The sequence below is a fragment of the Aphelocoma coerulescens genome, chromosome 2, assembly GCF_041296385.1.
Source record: "Aphelocoma coerulescens isolate FSJ_1873_10779 chromosome 2, UR_Acoe_1.0, whole genome shotgun sequence".
In the NCBI taxonomy this organism is placed as follows: Eukaryota; Metazoa; Chordata; class Aves; order Passeriformes; family Corvidae; genus Aphelocoma; species Aphelocoma coerulescens.
The window spans coordinates 72034345-72047593 of NC_091015.1; the positions used below are offsets into that span (position 1 = coordinate 72034345).

The 13249-nt window shown below is 37.3% G+C and overlaps 1 protein-coding gene across 1 annotated transcript; it reads left to right on the forward strand.

The window, feature by feature from the left end:
• Positions 1–8528: 8528 nt before the first annotated feature.
• PRL (prolactin) lies at positions 8529–12983 on the forward strand. The gene is made up of 4 exons (XM_069005866.1): positions 8529–8708; positions 9099–9206; positions 10628–10807; positions 12786–12983. The coding sequence occupies exons 1-4, from the start codon at positions 8559–8561 to the stop codon at positions 12975–12977; spliced, it is 630 nt and encodes a 209-aa protein (XP_068861967.1). The 5' UTR covers positions 8529–8558; the 3' UTR covers positions 12978–12983.
• Positions 12984–13249: the final 266 nt, after the last annotated feature.

A 13249-nucleotide genomic window follows, 5' to 3' on the forward strand; every position in this document is an offset into this window, starting at 1 on the left:
AATTTCACATGTCTTTCAAAAAAATCTATGTCAATATTAATTTCTAGCCTGGGTTCAATAAATATGACAAGCTTAACTTAAATATTTAAAAAATGAGGTAGAATAGAAGAAATATTCTAGTGAGATACTAAATAAGATTTGAGGTTCCAAATTTCCTTGGGAGAGGAGATGCCTGATACACATACACCTCATCCATTAAGGGTTTGTTGGGGTTTTGTATGTTTGAGGGGTTTTATATGTTAGGTTTAGAGACAGTTATGAACAAATGAAGTAAAGAAAATGTGATAGGTTTTGAAATCACTCAGAGAAAACTCTGACATTGAATGCTTCCTTAAAATAATTAGGTAAACATCACATTGTTTCAGTATTACTTCCATTCCATTATGATACAGAGGATTTTGAGCAATCCTCTGATTGAGAATCCTCCCTCTGATAAATGCATAGCTAAAAGTAAGATCCTCCCAAAAAAGCAAGATAGAATAGATCTCTGCTTGTTATTTTGCTTTCAGCTAATACCACAGCTCCCAAAAAAATTCTACTCACCTTTTACTCTCCATTCAATCCTGACATATATATCAGAAATTATTGGACCAATGAGCATTTCATATGCATTTCACATCAGGAGGAAAAATGCATCTTCACGAAATGCACTTCTAAAGAGCAGGACAAAACTGTCATTTGCCATTTTGTGTTACTATCCATTACTAAAATCAAATACTGCATGCTAAAACAGAAGCATGCTTACCACAAACTGTGGAAATACCTTCCTGTTCAAATGTGCTTAAAATCTCTGTGCACACTTCAGTACTCTTTTCAATGTATTTGCAATTGAAAAAAACATCCTCTTACTTTTACAGACTGTAGTTCTACAAAGCACTTAAGGAAATATTTTTCCAGTGATGCATTTATCCATAGAATTAAAAATATGCAAATACTTAAACCAAGTTCTATTTCTCCTGTTCCCCACTTACTGACAGGAAAATTTCAGCCTTCTGATGGTAATTTTACTGTTTCTTACTTTTTATTAGAAGTGTGCTACACAAATATAATACTTAAACCAATACCAATAATTACCCAGCCCACTAGTAAATTCCACTTTGGCATGCCTACCCTAAGTAAAATCTTGTAACTCATTCTACTTTATTCTGAAGAATGATTAGCTGAAATCTGGATCTTATGAAAAATAACCTGATTTTAGCATATTGTAGCTATGATTGTAGCTGAACATTGTCAAGGGAAACAAATCATACATAAAAGCTAATGTGTGGGAAAACAAGCAAAAAACATAGAAACTATTTAAAACACGAGGTCTTCAGTCTTTGGAGTTATGGTGCTCAGTGTGCTTCAGAGTCAAGCATACTTCTTCTTGAGACTAAGAGCTGAAACACTAAACATCACTAAAAAGGGATGTTTTTATAGCAGTATCTTAAAGTGTGCAAATACTTACATACTTTTTCATTCAGACTGGGCTGTATCTCACAGCTTTGGCAATTAGGACAGCTATGGCACAGCATGTTATTCCACCATCCCAGAAGCAGAACAAGACTCAAACTGGGTAGACAGAAGAAGCTGTCACAACTACTCAAAATCTCAACTACACAGCAATGGTCCCAGTAATCCATTCTAAAGATTTTTTGGAGGGTGGAGATTCCCCTTTGTCTTCACTTTCAAAATCACTAGTTGTCACCTCTGGTAAAGGAAAATTGGATTTAAGGTATTGGATAAATAATAGTACAACCACACGACATTAAACACTGAACCAGCACGGGCTGAGTCTGCCATTTCACATTTATACCAAAAGTTTTGAAGTGCATCTCTGTCCTAGCAGATGTCAGATCCTTATCATCTGACCTCCAAGGGTCAGATAAATCTGGTATCAAGTATCAGGCCAGGATAAGTACTGTAATGTGGTCTCTCAATAATTCAGCTGAAGTGCCATAATGCAGTTATGCATGATCCAGATCAAATTCATACTGCCAAGTTATTTGATAATACACAGATACAGCATTAGGGAGCACTGAGCCACAGGCTTCAAACAACTTCAAGTATCAGGAACAATATACACTAGTCAGCTTTTACTCCATTCTTTGCAAAGTCCCCTGGGTTTTTGCTATCATTAGCTGGAATTCTACTTGGGATTCACACTTAATATTTTATGGTGTACTTAGATGTATGTCATCATAGTGGCAGTGTTGATAAATTATTTTTAAAACATATTCTGCCATTTCATTTTTATTTCTACTTCTGAAATTTAATGAAACCACACTGGTATGTGAATTAAAAGTAAACCAAAAATCTCCCAAAGATTTCCACCTTTTTTTTTTTTCTCCATATGGAGTTATTTTCCCTTATGTTCTTATCTATTTTTTACCAGACTGCATGCAGAGAGCACACTAAGAAAGGATTCAATCCCCATTTTGCTGGTTTTGCTGAGACAAACATTTGGAAAGAATGTTTTTAAAATTCTCCTGTTCCCTATATGATGAAGATGGGAGAAGAAAGAGCCCTTGTTTAACAGACTCCTAGAAGATCACTTAAATTTTGCACAAAAGTTTCATGGACATTATAGGGAGTAATCATAAAAGACAAAATATTTTTCATTTAAAACTATCTAGATTGAAACAAAGTATTCTATTTATGTTCCTCTTCCAAATTTATTTTCCACAAGTTTGAATGGGGCTTTGAGCAACTTGGTCTAGTGAAAGGTGCCTCTCTCCGTGGCAGGGGGGTTGGAACAAGATGAACTTTAAGGTCCCTTCCAACCCAAACCATTCTATGGTTTTATGATTTTATGAAAATTTAAAGTGCTCTAAGGATTTGGTTTTGATCCAGATAAAACAGTTTTGCAACTTTTCAAAGCCAACCACTAAGTAAAGTTGACAGGATAACTTAGCAACTATTCTATAAAAGAAAGACAAGACCCCCAGGTCCTGCTTTCCACAATATCCACTGCTCTCCCTTGATCTATCCAGGTAGTTTGCTCATCACAGAAAGCAATTAGGTTGGCCAAGCATGATTTACCTTTAATATATCCATGCTGACTACTCCTGATCACCTTCTTGTCCTCCATGTGGACATAGACGGCCCCCGGAATGGGGCACTCCATCACCTTTCCAGGAATTGAGGTGAGGCTGGCTGTATGGTAATTCCCTGGGTCCTCTTACTTGTCCTTTTTGGAAACCAGAGCGACATTTGTTTTTTTGCAGTCCTCAGGCACCTTTCCTGAGTGCCACCAACTTTCAAAGGTGATTGTGAGCAGGCTTGCTATGGTGTCCACCAATTCTCTCAGCACTTGTGGATAAATCCTATCAGGGCCCATGGACTTGTGGACATCACGTTTGCCTGGTTGTTCTCTAACCCAATCATCCTTGACCAAGGGAAAACCTTCCTTCCAACACTCCTCTACCCTGGGCTCCCAGGTCAGAGATTCCTGAAGGCTGGTCATGTCCCAATGCAAAGGCAGCATTCAGCAATTCTGCCTTCTCTGCATCCTCTGTTACCAGGGTGTCCCTTCCGTTTGGTAACAGGCCCACATAATCCTTAGCTTTCCTTTTGTTATTCATGTATTTGAAAAAGCCCTTCTTGTTCTTCTTGACATCCTTTGCCAGATTTAATTCCAGAGGGGCCTTGGCCTTCCTTGTATATCTCATTGCATGTGCAAAACAAGAACACAAGAGCACACAAATCCTTTTTTTTATTATTGTGTATCCAAAGAGTCAATCATTTAGATCACATACAGGAATATTTTTCTGAACATTCAGCTTTGCATGATCTGCACTTGGGAGTCATCTTTCAAAAACATAACAAAAATTTGGCATTTCAAACTTCTGCATCAACTAATGTTCTGTAATTAAAGACAGATACTTCCAAGTAAGTAAAAGTCAAAATCAAGTGTTATTACCAGTCTTAAATTAAACTACTTAAGTATTCTGTAAGGAGCTAGTCTATTAGAAAAGATTTTCCATTCTTCTGCATTAGCCATCAATTAGACACAAGACTTAGCATATCTCAAAAACTTTAAATAAAGTAAAATGAAATAGGAACATTCGATCTTCAGTACTGATCAATAGGTCCTAATCAAGATGCCACAGTCTAATTTATGGTTTTCAACCTGATATGAGATGGAAAGATAAAGTTAGTGAAAAATGAGCACTAAATATTGTTATCTGTAATATCGATACATCACACGTAATGCCTATGAAGCATGAATAATGAGCTAAAGGCTATACAATAAAGTCTGCCCATAGTAAGTCCGGCTTTTGTTATGTTGTTTACACTGGGTGGTAAAAACTACTCATTTTATTTCCAGGAAAGATCTTGAAGATAAAATGAATGTGATAATTTTTTATATATATGCTGCTAATCACAGCCCTGCTTTGTAGATCCTCAAGTTGTTCCAGAGGCTTTTCCCTCAGTACTGATAACTCTCCGGCTATTTACAGTGCTGTCTTGAGCTATTGTTAAAATTAGGTGGCTACTGGGGGCTAGGATGAACTTCCTTTCCATGGTTCAGAGAATAATCAGAGACAATGGGATGCCAAGTTTCATACTACTTCTTCCATATACTTCTATAAAGCCAGGCCCCTTTCAAAAGGCAGAAGGAAGCATTTTCAGCTACTTTCAAGTTTTTATTCAACTTTTAAATAGAACCAAATCCCTAATTTATAAAAGAAAATTAATATTTTAATATATTTATTTCTGGTTATTATAACTTTTCCTCTCTTTTCTTTCTCTCACCTTTGTTTTTCTTTTTTGGTACTAGTAAGAAATTATGTTCTTCACTTAAAGTGCAGGTCTGAGAATCAGGAATTTTCTTTTATTTTTTCCCCCAAGACTTCCTGTGCAGATACAAATAAACTTAACCTCTGTGTCAGTTCTCACACCTGGCAAAAGAACTTCACCTTTATACTTATCTACCTTACGGAGAGTGTCTTCTCTCCTGCCTATGATTCTTGATTGCTGACAATTTTAATCCATTCATGTTCGTAGAGTATTTGAGGATGAAAGGTGCAAGAGAAAATTAAAGTATATTATTTTGTGGTAGAATGTTTTAATTAAAATGTCATGCAATTGTTTCAAATAAACCACTCTCCTGTGATCTACGTTTAAGGTGCTTGTCTACATTTACACAGCAAAAGACATGTTCTTCTCCAAGCTAGGTCATATGAGGATATTGACTTCAGCTGATGCTGTCAGGCCTCAGAGAGGCCTTCCTCTCCAAAAATGGAAAAGACAACCTTGTGAGTTTACCTGCTGCCTTTGTTATCTATTCCCTACTATTAATTGTGTGCCTTATTTTGGCCCCACTACCAAACCCTCAAAATACCAAGAAAAGGAGACTAGTAAATGAAAGAGCAACAGGTGGGTTGAGAACTGTTCATCTAATTCACAGGACTCTTCTAATGTGAGATACCAGGATTTTTCAGTCTCACCTGTAATCTTATTGGGGCAGGTTTTCAAATGAAACTGAATTAAATCAAACTCATAAGCCACTAAATCAGTTTAGGAGACAACTGCTTTTTCTAGAGCTTTTGCTGTGGCCCCATTGTAATATTACTGCCTTCAGCAAATTGCCACTTTTCCTGCTGCAGACAACAACTGCTTCATTTACTCAGCAGAACTTAAATTTCCAATAAAGGTGCATCCTCTAAGCATAACAAACTGTTCTAGAAAACATCCTAGAACTTAGCAAAGGTAGAGCTCCTGTTACCAGTTCTGATTTATTGCCTAAGCATCTTGTTTCCCAAGGAATGCCTTCCCTAAATGCTTTACTCTTCTTCTCCCTTGTTCAGAATCCTGTCCACAGTTATGAAACAATGAAGGATTCTGAGTTGTATGTATATCCGTTCCACAGGTATGGAACAAGTTGTCTAAAGGCAAGAAAATTCATTAACACTGTATACCTTATTCATTATGACCATCTAATTTGGAAAGTTTCTTCATGGGTAAATGGACCTGAGAAACAGATGAAAGGTTATATATTTGCTAACATATTCATGCAGATGAGCCTCACACAAGGAGAAACCAGGGCCAACCTGCTGAGGCTGGTTTGTAGGTTACCACAGACGCATCAGATTTGAGAACAAACCTCACTGCTGACGACAGCACATGTTTTGCATGTGGTGGAAATGCCCATCTTTTACGCAGAGGGTTTTTGAATATAGAAAATAATTTCATGGGTTTGTAGAGGTTGGGTTTGTTTCTTTTTAGATAATGCTAACTTATTCATGAGACATTTCAGATTAAGCAGTAAACATATAACTCCTACTTCAATTCTTCTAAATTATTATTTTTTCAATATAAAAACTCAGCCTATTTCTCTAAACATCTCTCAGACTGAGGATCAGTTATACCGAGATTTGTACTGTGCAATATATTTTTTAACCGACCAGGAATGTCATATCTATAATTTTACAGATAGTGACTTGTCTTTCCAGGAGCCTGCATTCCTTTTACTCTGGATAAATTTCTGTACAATTTATGCTATTTCTCTCAATGGGGACATTGCAAACCACTGTTTGCCTCCCACAAATAGTCAGAATTTTAATGTAAGTAAGCTTAGGTGGCTGAAGAAACAAGAAAGTATGAGAAGAGTATTGTGCGTAATGGGAACAGCACACTGGAAACGTTGAGAATACCTGTCTCAGAACTGGAGATTTCTAGGATCAATGGCATTTTTTACCTCATTCAAGGCAAAATATTGACACGTTCTTCATTCAATCAAACTTGGGATCCCATAGCTCAACTTACTAATGAAATTCCCTCTCACAGTTAAAAGAAAAAAAAAAAAAAAAAAAAAAAGAAACAAAAAAATACTGAATATGAATGTGGAAGAAAGGCAATTTGATGTTTGTAATTATCGAGGCAAACTCCACGACCTGCTGAATGTATGCAAAATGGACCCTGGGTGGTGTATATAAAAGTGGTATTTGCAGAGAATAACAGCAAGTATTGAGGTTTCTTTCTGGTAAAGCAAGTCATCACACAGGATCCCTACCATGAGCACCAAGGGGGCTTCACTGAAAGGTAAGACTTTTGACATTCACCTGCTGATAATTTTTATATTTCTTTCCATTTCGATTGAACTAGGAGGCAGCTGAAATGTAACAGATCTAGAAACTGAGGTCTTCCAGCCCCCTACTTTTCCAGAAAGGGTGAAACCTGAAGAAAGGAACTTGATTCCTTTTGTCTTCTAAGAGTACCTTTGCATTGGGCAGTGTCACAGAAAATTGGCTTGAGGGATGTCACACCTTCATGTGAAAGTTTGGATCTGAACTGGTTTGCTACACCACTCAGAAGGCTATGACTGGAAGTCATTATCCACAAGTCTAGAGGTGATGTAGTAATGTTCAAATTAATGTTTTCCTAATGGTTGTCAACTTTCCAAGCCAACAAGTCTCAGGTTTTCTTATTCATAGAGTTATTCCTCAGAGTACTTTCCTAACTGCAGTGTGCAGCATGTACCTTGCCCATGGGGGAGAAGGAAGGCTTACTTCAATATTGTGTAAATCCACTTTTTTTTAATGTAGAGCTAGAAAGAAACATCACATTATATCATTACGGATAGTTTTGTTGATTTAGGAAATACACTTAATTTAGCATTATAAATAAGTCTAGTGAACCAATATAGGTAACAGGTCAGTTTCCAGAAGTAAAGTCTCAGAACAAGTGCATTCCTTTACCAAATATTCTGTTTTAATTATTTTCCATTGTTTTTTTCTGTCTATTTTATTTCACTGAATAAAAAACTTCACTCTGTTAATATGGAAAGTTTTAAACAGATGAGGCTTTGTGCTTTAGATAAGGAGAAGTTCTTTATATCAGTTTCAGAAGCTCAGGGAGAAAAGACAAAAACTATCACTGATTTCTTAGAAGTAGGAAATTTAGGGTTAAACTGTAACAAGCAAAGAAGCACAGCTGCTGGAAATCTTTTGAAGAAACTCCCAGGACAATCACAACCTTAAGAGTGACCTAACCATTCTCTCACAAAAATTAATTTTAACTCCAAATGTTTTCAAAGAAGAAAAGGACCTCTGGGAGGAGGAGTAAAAAAAAAAACAAAAAAACCAAAAAAAAAAACAAAAAACAAACAAACAAAAAAAAAAAGACCAATCTATTTTCCAAACTTATGTATCTGTGCAAATATAATTATGTATCTGTGTTTGCACTGTGAAGAAGTTTGATTTGTTTTTTCTTCTGTTTATCACTATGGTATAAATTCAGACACATAGTAAAAGACTAAAAGACTTCAGAATACACTGTACATGGAGCACAGGTTACCTTGTCTCCTCAAACTCTGTAACAGGCTCTGCTATAGCATCAGGATGACAGAGGGGAGAAAGGATGAGAGAATTACAGAATTACAGTGTGTCCATTCTCCACTGCTGTTCAGCAGCCAGCACAGGGGGTACTCTGAGCTGTATGACAGCACAGCCCAAATCACCCAGCACCTGGCTCTGACAGCCACTTCTAAATGCACCTGCAAGTCAATGTGAGCCTATTTTGCTGTGTTTTAAACTGGAACAGGTTTGTTGCTGGTGGTCCTTCTGGTGTCTCACATGCTTCTGACAAAGGAAGGAGTGACCTCTTTGCCAATCTGCCCCAATGGATCTGTCAATTGCCAACTTTCCCTTGAGGAACTTTTTGACCGAGCAGTTAAACTTTCACACTACATCCACTTCCTCTCTTCGGAAATGTTCAATGAATTTGTAAGTACTCTTTTCCTGAGAGCAAGAAAATATAACACACCAATTTAATACTTTTAATCACAAACATATGTTAACATACAATAAGTAAACAAATATGACTGCTGCACAGACAGTGATAGTCCCAATGGTGACCAAATCTGTATATAGCCTGAATGTTGCTAAGATCCCCAGCACTTCTATTAAAAGATACCATTTTCCCATCACTCTTTATCTGTGGAACATATGTTTTTGCTGGGTGCCAGTTCCACTCTAGAGACTCACCAGAAACTTTTGACCATTAAAGCATAAAAGAAGTGATAAAAGCTATGGAACAACAATTAGCTAGCACAGTGTTTGAGCAGAAGCTCTTACCTTTCTGTCTCAATAATGCCTGTCTGTGCTGATCTGCAGGATGAACGCTACGCCCAGGGCCGGGGTTTCATTGCAAAAGCTGTCAACAGCTGCCACACTGCATCTTTAACCACTCCTGAAGATAAGGAGCAGGCTCAGCAGATTCATGTAAGTCTCATTTCTAGGGTCATTCAGTGTAAGACAGAGCAGGGGAAGGCAGGGAAGGAGGGTTATGGAACAATGAAGCAGCAGTCAGAGTGAGAGGGAGATCAGCTCAATCCGAATAAAAAAGCCAGGAAGAGGAAAGCACCAAAAAGCCAAAGTTGATTTAACATTTGCTGATACTAAGTTGCAAACCATACAGCATATATAAGTACCAGTGACTTTCATCATACCTTCCATTTCCTGTATGGTACATTTAATCACTGCATCTTATTTCCAATTAAAATACTACCTCATGGAGCATTGCCAGATACCATGTTTGTGCAGTGCTGAGAACATTATAACTTTTAAACATTATTTTAAAACATCTTATAAACAATTAATATATTTACAAACATAAAAACACATCGCTGTATGTAGACAGAGATAAATAGTTTTCCAGTAACTCAAAACACTGGCATTACTAAAAAAGCATTGAAAATATATTCTTGTTGTTACCAGTAGGTAAAAGTGGTCACATCATCATTCAAATACTAAGACTCTAGTGTGAAAATCTGCAAAATATCTGTAAAGAGAAACACACTACATACATACATCATTTGTAATAATTATAAACTTCAGTGAAGATGAAGATAATCTTGTTCAGCCTATGCTCACAGATACGATTTGAAAATTCTCAGGAGAAAAAAATAAGCAGAGCTATATACGTGGGGCTGTTCCAGAGTGAAATCTCTATCAGTTTCATGGTGGTGGTGGTATCTTCTCAATCCCACAGTATCTCCAGGTTTTCTGTGTGTCATTCAGAAGTTCTATTGGGAGCAATAGAATTCACAGCCCTGGGTTGTGCATCTAGCAAAGAAGAAAAGGTTTAGTACTGCCACTACCTTAAACCATAAGCTTTATGAATTCCTACGGCCCACAAGAAAGGACAGTTTTTAAAACCAGAGAGCTACTGCTGGAAGCACTACTGTTCAAAGGGGAGAACAGATGAATTATGTAGAGGCAATAAAAGCTATTTTGTGGTTTCCCAGAATGTGCACCTTCCAGTCAGTACTAAACCTAAAAAAAAAATAATAAAAATAGTCAGTGGATTTTAAAATGTTCATCAAAAATCAGGTAAGGAGTTCTGGGTTTGCTTTCACAGAGATGAGACATAGTTATGCTTGCTAGTTCTTAATGTTGAGAGTATTTGATTATATTTTCCGCTGCAATACGGCTTGTGCAAATATTGTAGAACATGATGACACCAATGACAAACTTCAAAAATGCAATTGCATAGAGCTATCTAAGACTGGGCTATAGGGCACATACAGTGATAGGTCCTGGAATAAGTTCCTAAATCACAGTGTCTGAGGACACTGCTCTAAACATGTTACCAGAATTTGGCTTTCTTCCTTTAACTGCCTTTCCTTACTATGGGTGAGCAGCATGAAGACCTACTGAATTTAATATTGGGAGTTCTGCGCTCCTGGAATGATCCCCTGATCCATCTGGCCTCTGAAGTACAAAGAATCAAAGAAGCTCCAGAAACCATTCTCTGGAAGGCTGTGGAGATTGAAGAACAAAACAAACGACTTCTAGAAGGAATGGAGAAAATCGTTGGGCGGGTAAGTATTAGGTCCTTAACACCCTTCCAGCCTATTGCTTTAAGGAAGACACATACACTGATAGGCTCTCCCTGCCTGGAATATGAAAGGAAACAGTAGATGTGAAAATAAAAAAGGGAGACAAAATAGTCGAGTTTGAGATCTTTTCAGCTTTCTTCTTTCAGCTTTCTTTTCTTCTGCTATCTTGCAACTTCTAAAGAGACAATGTGATATGATTGTCAGAGAATAACCCATCATACTCCCAGTCATGCTTCAGGGGAGGGTGTAATCATCAGGACTGGCTGTGGTCACTCTATCTTTGAGTATTTTCAATTTGCAATCCTGATTGTTTAACAAGGCATCTCCATTTTTTCCATATGCACACACACACACATATATACATATACATATACATATACATATACATATACATATACATATACATATACATATATATACATATATATATATGTGTGTGTGTGTGTGTGTGTGTTTGTGTGTGTGTTTTAGCATATTTATATTTATCTGTATACAAATAGGTATTATGCATAGTTTTGGAAACAGATACTGTGTTTAAAACAGCTCTGGGAGTCTGGGCTATTGCAAAGATGTGGCATACAGCAAAGTAACCCTGACATCTTTCATTTCTCTTTTCACACCACACTGATTCCTCTGGACTCTGTGTCAGACTTGGTTCACCCTATATTTGTAAGTTTAGACAACAAGGCTGTTGTTTCACAAAACCCATACTTGAATAGTTCTTGTTACCAGTAATTGATTGAATGCTTTCCTGAATAAAACCAGCTCTTGCTTGTTTATTTTTAAAGGGGCCTCTGTTAGTTGCTGAATTTATCATTCTGTCAGTGAGTTAGATGTTGACAAGAGGTTCTGACTTCACTGCTCTGAGCAGCTGAACAGCACGAAGAGTGCCACCATCACTGTATCCACCACTTTCCACTAGATTGCTCATGGTCTCTCTTTCAGTGAGGTGTCTCTTCACTCAGAAACCTTATACCATCCAGGCCACAAATACATTTATCAGTGTAATCAAATACATCTCTATCACACATCCATGTGTAAAAAGGGTGCAGGTGAGGATTCCAGATAAGAGTAAGAAGTTAGGTGCTGCTCCAGTTGCCCTGTCACCACCTTCTCATTCACATTATTTACTGAAAGAGATAAGACTGGTACATTCATTAGTGTCAAACCACATTTTTGAGTCATAGGTGGGTCTGGTTTTTTTGCCTTTTGCTTAAACTGGATCATAGCGACACATATTCTCCTATGTGTCTTTACAAAGTACAACTTGTATGAAATAAGGACGGTGCACAAGCACCAATAGGCACAGACTTCCTTCTTGCTATGAAAAGTAGATTTATGTGATATGAGAAAATTAATGATTGTTTTCAAACAAGGAAAATTAAACCAATCTTCACCACAAATACTAGCTCACTACATGAGTTCCTACATGTAGCTTTCTAACATTAGAGGTCATTGTATCACTCAGCATTTTTTTTTTAATGGAATCTGAAGCCCAGTACTTCTGAATATGTATTACTGAGAGATTTATCTGATAAGGGCTGAGACAAATCTGTTGGTTTCACACAAACAACTTCTAAGAACAAGTGTTAACAAAGTTTTGAAGGTGGAGGGAGCCAAAGAGAGATGTCCCTGATGAGTCCATGCATGAAGGAAGGTTTGATTTCTTTGCAAAGTCAGGTTTCCCTGAATATTGGCTAACACACTAGTTCTCTTAAAACACTACTGAGACAGTTATGCTTTTTACATGCTTTAGGGAAATAAACCGGAAAATCTGACAAATTCTTTCAAAATCTGAATGAAGATGTGGAACATTGTATGGAATAGTGTGAGGCACAACAGAAAGCACATTAGAAGCCGTACAATAGTAACTAGCATTCTTCAAGGACAGCATTTTAAATGCTGCCTTCTACATTCTAGTTCAGTATCATTTACTATTAGTACCATTTTGTGTATTTAGGTTCATTCTGGGGAGGTCGGAAATGACATTTACACTCCATGGGACGGACTTCCATCCCTGCAGCTTGCTGATGAGGACTCCAGACTCTTTGCCTTTTACAACCTGCTGCACTGCCTCCGCCGAGATTCCCACAAAATCGACAACTATCTCAAGGTTCTGAAGTGCCGCCTAATCCATGATAACAATTGTTGAGTACTCATGGATCTAATCACATACTGAAATCTTTCATTGTGTGTTCTTGATGCTTTGCCACTTTATGAAAAGCCACACTGTGCAGTATCTGTTCCATCAGTAACTTTCAGGCATGTTTGTATGAATTCTGGATGCAACTATTAGCACCACAGGTGCTGGTGCTTTAAAATATTACCAGCTACTTGTATGACAAGAATACACTTTTCTGTCTAATCTCCTCCCCTAGTAGTATTTCAGTGATTACCAGCTCATGCAGATACAAATAAAAATTA

What these genes read in the sequence shown, in the direction of transcription:
- PRL (XM_069005866.1), top strand. Translation starts at nt 8,559, where the DNA reads ATGCTTCTGACAAAGGAAGGAGTGACCTCTTTGCCAATCTGCCCCAAT. An exon ending in AGCAGGCTCAGCAGATTCAT is followed by an intron (nt 9,207 to 10,627) that starts GTAAGTCTCATT and finishes ATGGGTGAGCAG; the next exon opens with CATGAAGACCTACTGAATTT. An exon ending in TGGAGAAAATCGTTGGGCGG is followed by an intron (nt 10,808 to 12,785) that starts GTAAGTATTAGG and finishes TTGTGTATTTAG; the next exon opens with GTTCATTCTGGGGAGGTCGG.